Source organism: Etheostoma cragini, chromosome 16, assembly GCF_013103735.1.
Source record: "Etheostoma cragini isolate CJK2018 chromosome 16, CSU_Ecrag_1.0, whole genome shotgun sequence".
In the NCBI taxonomy this organism is placed as follows: domain Eukaryota; kingdom Metazoa; phylum Chordata; class Actinopteri; order Perciformes; family Percidae; genus Etheostoma; species Etheostoma cragini.
Genome location: NC_048422.1, coordinates 13,467,757 through 13,475,506, shown reverse-complemented (window position 1 = coordinate 13,475,506; position 7,750 = coordinate 13,467,757). Strand labels below are relative to the sequence as shown.

Here is a 7,750-nt window from a genome sequence, read left to right as displayed (position 1 = left end):
AGAATGGAAGCGTGAAGATACTTTGTCTCTCCCTGGAGCAGAGGAGACAGAGACACAGATGTCAGAGAACAAAAATTCCCAAGAGAGAACAGGGCAAAAATCTGCTCATTTCTCAGCTTTGCACTGTGAAACACAGTTCGTGAGAACTCGAGTGTCTAATTGGCTCTGTGTATTAACATCATTACACACTTTTGCCCTCCATCCCTGGACATCTGCTGTGAGAATTATGACCATAGGTGTGCAGATGGGATGAGACTGAATGATTGACAAGCTTTTTTTTTCAGTGTTTACATTTTTCCTTTTGAACTTTGTTGTTACTATTTTAAGTAACCAAGGTCAAATGTTCCACTACGTTCACAACTTGGCATCATTTTTTTTATACCCAGATTACGCAACCATGTTGTTTGTTGTATGGTCCACATTTGGAAAGAGACTGTGAATTTTATATAGTGTCCAACACACATCTTACAAATATGCATTGACGTAAGATGTCTTGTCTCAGACAGCCTTGTGAGACAAAACAGAGACCTCATCGCATGATCTGTGGGAAGATGACTAAAGGAGACTCTTCATGAGAGAGATTGATTTTGTTTTAATGGGATGAAGTCAGCTGGTAGATTGTTGGATTTTTTTTTTCTGATTTCTTTCAAATCATTTGGACCAAAAATGCTAATGTCCAACATACATACAGCCACAAAACAGTCTTTTAGCAGAGAGTGATGTCTAAAATAAATGCATCTGTTTTTTTCTCATCACATATCTCAGTTTTAGTATCCTAATGCTGACTAATGAATACATGGTGCCTCAGTGTTAATTTCAAAACGGTTATGCTAATATCCATTCCTCTAAAGACATACTAACTGCTCAAGTGTGTACAAAAATTTCAATTTGTCATTCTATTTGTATCTTGTTGGATCTTTTCATTAATTTGCTTTATTGGGAGTCTGTCTTTGTCCAGAGTCTTTCAGTTGTATTTATGAAAATGTAAAGTTAACTACGGATATGAACGTCACAGAAGCCAAGATTGATATTACGTCTCTAACGTCTCGTTTTTGTGCTCAACATAATTTGTCCATTTCTGCTTGTGAGATATGTAAGGGTGTTTTTTTTAAAACGATTTTAGAAAAGCTCAAACGGGTCTTCTTATACAGTATAGAGAATATTAATAAAACGAATCATGCGAGAAATTATATGTTGTGACGTGAGATTTTAACAAGATTGCGCATGAGCCGCGTGTGGCTCGCGACAGCGCAACAAAAAAAACCTGTGCTGTTATCCAAAGTTAGTGGAGCCCCCCGTGAAGCGTCACAGTGACCGCCTGGCTGCCAGATCAGGCTGCAGCACTTCACAGTCACTGTAACAGCTCGGTCAGGTGGCTGCTGCTTGGTCTTCATCCCCGCGGACTGACTGTGCAGTGATGGTCGAGTGTTGACGAGGATTAAAGAGTGGGGTCCAACTGGCTGATGCTGAACACCTGCACGTGGCAAAGGACTGCCTTGTTTTCCTTTTCTCGACCTGCAGCCAGCAGCAGCAGCATCTTCGCTCCGCCTGTCAAGCCCCAGAAAGCGAACGATGAGCTCTTCTTTGCCCAAAAGCGAGTCCACTACTTCTCTGCTGAAATCAACGGGGCTCAATCGCAGGTCTGCGCACTCGAGTAGCGGTCCACACAATCCCCGGAACCTCCGCGCTCAACATCATGCCACCGGGGCTAGAGGCAGCGATGAGGCAGGCTGGACGGACGACTGCGAAACGAGTGTGCGCAGACCTCTATGTCAACCAAGACATGCTGACCCTCGAAATGTAGGCGATCATCGGATGCAGAAGAGCCACTCTCACCAGCAGCCGAGCCTCCAGGATGATAGTTACGCTCAGGAGGATGTAAGACACGGGACGAGTCGGCACCAGAAAGAGCGCAGCAAGTCCACCAGGTCCAAACACTCCCATCATCATCACCACGGCTCCTCCCGAGGTGAGCTGCCTCCTGCAGCGCATCACCAGAGCGGCTCCCTGCAAGACAGGAAGATGTCTCCAACTCCATCTTATCCCAAACAACCGGACGATGCGGCTTTCTTCTTCGAGCCCAAGGAGAGGGTCATCACCGGGTCATCCTCCAGCCTCAGCTCTGACCCACCTGCGACCGGCGTACCTGTCAAGCCCGCATCCAGCCGAACATCCAAAAGACCGACCGCAGCTGAGTGTGACTCTAGTCTCCATCCGATTGTGAAGTCAGTCTTTGGGCAGGTAAGAGGGCATGGAGGAAATTAAACTTCTGAAACAAGTTTTTCAGAGAATTTAAGTTGATTTTCTTTTGTTGAAGTGCAACAAAAAAAATTCTAGTTTAAACACAGTGTTATTGCTCGCTGATACCATAACACAATAGAAAGGGGGCCCAATATAAATTTGTCAAGTAAATGAATCATCATTAGCATCATGATTTAAGAATCATGCAGACTCAGCATTTGGTGGCAACTGGCACAGCATGTCAGTAATCAGTTATAGCTTAATTTAAGGTCAATGCAAAGACTTTTATCTTGTTTTAAATGCATATTACAAGTTAATATTATTATTATTATTTAGTTCACATACAGTACACCGACTCAGTAGGCTTATTGGCCACATCAGGTCCTCTGTAAAAAAAGAAAAAAAGAAGACAAGGCTTTTTCATAACACATCACTTGGAAAATTTGTGAAAGGCAAATCAAAGACAGTCAAAAACACCTTGGGGTACAATTGGACCCATAGGTGGGAAAAACAAAAAAATAAGAGAGCTGATTTACCATGAGAGTATAAACGCAATATCAACACGTTAGGACAAAAATAATCCATATCAAATCTTCACACTATTGCCAGTATAAGAGAGTCCAGGTGTATTCATCCAAGTGGTTTATTCTCCATCAACATTATGTCTATATTAAAAAAAAAAAAAGTGAAAGTTTGATATTTTACTCCTTTATTGCCATATTTACTGTAGCAGAGGCTGCTTAACAAAAGTGTAAAACAGCTGCAGAGCCTATTGGTCAGCAGCAGACGGAGGTTCAGATGCAGGTGAAACTGGAAGCCATGTCTGTGTTGGACCTCCAGTCCCCCCCCCCAGGTGAGCAGATTAAAAATGGATGCACGTATTCAGTCCAAATCTGGCTCCTGTACGTATCTGGTATCCATCAGTCTCATGACAGGGGGCTGCAGTCATTCATGCATCCCAATATGAATACAAACACTTTCTTTGTGCCTGTCACCTGAGCAACAGCAGGGCGATCATTTTTCTCGCTGTGCGGAAAACTTTTCATTGATGAGAGCTTGTCACTCAGGCATTCACATACATACACACACACACACACACACACACACACACACACACACACACAGGTAAGTGAAGCCTTTGAATATCGATTTTACAAAAATCTGATCAAATGTTAACATAATTCACACACAAAAAAAAAACTGAACCCTGTGGTGAGAAAGGACAGCAAATAAAGGATGTATCTCTTCTTCCCTCCCTCACCTGCTCACCTACTAACACATCTGCACGTCTCCTGTGACACGCCGTACAGTTGTGCAGTGCAGCAGGCTGTCTATTCCCTCCCATCTTTTTTCTTGTTTCATTTAAATCCTTCTCTCTGCGTCGATGATAAAAAAGCTCAAGAGGAGACAATTACCTCCCCGAACACTAATGTGTTCCAGAAATAACTCCTTTCAATCCAGGCCAGAGCTTCAATCAGTCTTAGGGGTTCCAGTGAAGCGAAATCCATGCAGCGGTGTGCTATATAAAGTCTCTGGAGCTGCTGATGTGTGTGGAAATAGATGTTTTGAAGTTCCATCAGAACCAATAAGTCCCTTATATTTTCACCTGAAATTGTTGGAGTTTTGGTGGAACCGTGACCTATTCTTTTGTAATAGTGTTATTTTAGCCTGTATTTGAGTCATGTTGGCCACCTGCAGCTCTGAATGTTTTTTTTGGTGAGCAAGATGGAACAAATAACAGGATTAACTCATTAAAAACATTGCATCAAAAAGTTGACCTACTCAGCAATGGTGAATATACATGTTGTAACTGAATCATCAGCTTTTTAAAGAGGAAACATTTGTGACACATTTGTTTTCCGTGATCTCACCGTAAAGTTAAGTCAACAGAGACGATGGCACTCAGTTGCACTCAGTGTTTGTGTGAAAGTGAGAGCAAGAAAGGGTGAAGATGTATGTGTCAAAATGAAAAGAAAGAAAATGACAGAGACAGGTTTTTTTGGACCTTCTCAGCATCGTATCCAAGCTGTTTAATTTTAATGACCAAGCAGTCATAACAACATGCCTTTAATGCTCCTTGAATAGATGTGGCATTGAACGGAGAATGCGGGGTGAAATATTACACGCTACAACTTCTTTCATTTTGGCTTTTCTTACATAACGTCAAGATCTGCATACAATCCCAGCAGAACTCATGCACTGCCAGTTGAAGAAGCTAAAAATAACCCATCAAGACCTGATTACGAGAGACTGGAGGAGGGCAGAGTGTTTGGTTTCTGTTTGTCTTAAAAAATATCTAAATCAACTGGCAAACATGCTCCCTGACGAGCAAATAAAATCAGGTTTGCATCATGTTTTTTCCAAACCCCCAATTTATAATCGACATTTTCATATTGATAAAATCAGGAGTAAGGACAAATGTGAGATGTGGTTAGCTACTTTTGCAGATTGATGGTTATAGACAGGTTGTGATACAATGATTCATTCGGTAAATCATAGTTCAACATGAACATGTTAGATATTTATATCAGGCAGGCACCATGGTTAACAAAACCCTCACTATTTCTGCCCATTCAGGCCTTTAATCTATCCAGTTTACACCAGTCACCTTGATCAAGGAGAAGGAGCAGTTTCTCTGTCCCAGTAGAAATTCTGTTTCTATTTGGAGATTTTTACAATCACCACATCCCTCAGCTTTTGTGACATTCAATGACCTTGTTCTAAAAATAAAAAACGTTCTGTAAATCTCAAAATGCGGCAGAAACCTGCTATTGAAAGTCGTCTAATCTAGTGCCAAGAGATTTATTATTGAGATGATTTCTTTTCAAATTTTAATATTAATACATTTAGATGAAAGAATGTGTATTAACCAGCAGAGGGAGCACTTACTGTTTACACTAAGAGGTCTGAACTCGAAGAGTGTGCGAGTGAGAGGGATTAACAGTCCACTGTGTGTGTGTGTGTGTGTGTGTGTGTGTGTGTGTGTGTCACATCAGTGAGACAGGAGAAGTGAAAGGGCAGGGAAAGAAAGAGAAGGAAGCGAGGCAATTGGATAAATCAGGAGGAGGACAAAGAATAAAATAGAAAGTGCTGGCAGCAGACCTGATTGTTACACAAGACAAACACTCATCAACTCTCACTTCCTTGCTCCCAGCTGACAGCTCTAAGGACAATGTAAGGAAAGGTCTTAAAACACAGATAAGCCCTTCACTTCCATGCCTGGCTTTCCTGTTACTAATCTCACATATGCACACTCTGACATTTCCTGTCTGACATTCCCTTTCTTCTAATTTTTCTTTGCTCTTAAAAAAAAATCTCAATCCCTTGTTGCCTTTGCTGGGGTCATACTGACTTTGATGATGTCTGAGGCTTGAAAAGAGAGAGGAGGCAATGACAAAATGAGTAGTAAAGGAGAAAGAGCTGGGTGGAAATGAAAGGAAAGAGAGGAGTGTATTCAACCACAGCATATGCCTCCAGTATGTCTAGAGTATAGCAGGCTATTTTTAGACACAGATGGGTATTTTTATAGCCGTGCCGGCAAAAAAGGAGGTAGAATCACTCTTTGGTTGAATCCCTTTTTTAAGATGAGGATTAGGCAGTGAAATGTAAAAGCCTGCGCACACAGCTGCACGTGCTGCATTTGTAAGCACACGGATGTTGATGTTAAATATTCATGGAGACCTAAGGCTGAAAGGGAAAATCAGTAAGAGACAGATGAGTGCGACAGAGGACAGGGGATAAATGAGTCAGTGGAGAAACAGCAGAAGTGTAATTGACTGAAATGAGACGTATCAATATTTCCCCCCTGCTGACGCACTAGACTTTTAACCAGCCTAATAATCCTACTAATGATACTGTCTGAAATAACAAAAAAATACCAGAATATCTTGCATGAAAGCTGAGGATTTTAACTGTTCTGATTTAAATGAATTAATCAGCCATGGGATAAAACTGTGACGTCTCAGCCAAGCACAAGCAGATGACGCATATGTGCATTGTTTGTTTTTTCACTGCTTAGACGTTGTCTGATGACGACAAAAATACCCGCACAAAAGAATCTCATGGTCACTCTATTTAACCCTTTGTCTTATCATCAGAATACACAGTGAAGTAAGCTCACTAGCCCGTGAAATACTTCCACATTTGCCTTACAATGGTAAAAGAACAATTGTCAGGTTAATAATAAACACATGAGAGCCTCTCATTACATCCGTCCCTTCCTTCCCCTTCCTACATCTCTCAGCTCATTTAACACACTTGATGGCAGTGGATGAAACAGGATTATATTTGTCCTCAAAATCTCCATTTAAAAAGCAAAAACCAAATATTAATATTTCCACTTGGAATGATCTTCCTGTCCAGTATATGCATATTGATTTACATTATGTTTACAATAAATCTTTTGCAAAACTGGAAACTTTCCACAAATAATCCTTGAATTATCAGATGAATGAAATCCTGAGATGTTAGTGAAATCTTTTTTTAAAGATATTTTAAGATATTTTCGGGGCATTTTCAGCCTTTATCTTTGACAAGACAGCTAAAGAAAAAGGAAAGAGAGGGGGAATAACATGCAGCAAAGGGCGCAGGTCAGACTCAAACCCAACTGCGTCAAGGAGTAAACCTCTATATATGGACAGTAGTAAGTGAAATCTTGTCAGTATGTAGTGTGTAAGTAGTTATGTAAAGTGTGTGTGAGTGAGAAAAGGGTGAGGTAAAGGATACATCCAGAGAGTAACCGAGAAGAGGGAGAAATGGATCTCATGCCTGTGCACTATATGTTCTGACATTATGAGAGCTGACGGCTCCTGTGTCTGACGTCCGATGTGTTCTGAAGTTCACAATGAGCCTCTGGTGAGAGGCTGGGTGAATCATCCGCAGAACAACACAGAGGAGCCGCAGAGATATTGAATAGGAGCCAGATCTGAAGCGACTTTGGCGTGAATGTGTTTATTAAAATAGCAGAGAATAGACAAGGACAAACAGGAGAGGGAAATAGGAATGTTGATTAGTGATACCTCAGGAGTGAATGATGTGAAGGGAGTTGAAGTGAATCTTTAGCTTAAGTACAAGTATAGCAACACTACAATGCATAAATCACCAAAATGCGCCTGAAGTATAAATATTAATTATACAGAAGGGTTTATTTTAGTCTCATATTATTATTTACTTTGTGTATGATACTGTTTTGTAGTTATTTTTTAGGTAGCATGGATACAGTTTTAATGTAGGTCAAACTGCAGATAATTCTAACCATCTTTATATACCCTTCAATACAATAAGATGAAAAGTACAGCATTTCTCTCTAAAATGTAGCGAAGTAGAACATGACATAACATGAAATGGAAATACTTAACAAGTACCTCTAAATCCTTTTACATTGTTACTTTTCCCTGCTGGTTTTAGAGTCTTAGTGCCAACACTCAGTCATGGTACTTTACAAGAAGTGTGTGTGTGTGTGTGTGTGTGTGTGTGTGTGTGTGTGTGTGTGTGTGTGTGTGTGTGTGTG

At 40.8% G+C, this 7,750-nt stretch overlaps 1 protein-coding gene across 2 annotated transcripts in view; it reads left to right on the top strand.

Moving 5' to 3' along the window:
- Positions 1-1,303: 1,303 nt before the first annotated feature.
- cabp1b (calcium binding protein 1b) overlaps positions 1,304-7,750 on the top strand; it is a 15,514-nt gene continuing 9,067 nt past the window's right edge. The window contains exon 1 of one of the 2 annotated variants that reach the window (XM_034895935.1): positions 1,304-2,241. In XM_034895935.1, the coding sequence (XP_034751826.1) occupies positions 1,573-2,241 (669 nt within the window). In that variant the 5' untranslated portion in view covers positions 1,304-1,572. The remainder of the gene's footprint in view (positions 2,242-7,750) is intronic. The other variant, XM_034895936.1, reaches the window with a different exon arrangement.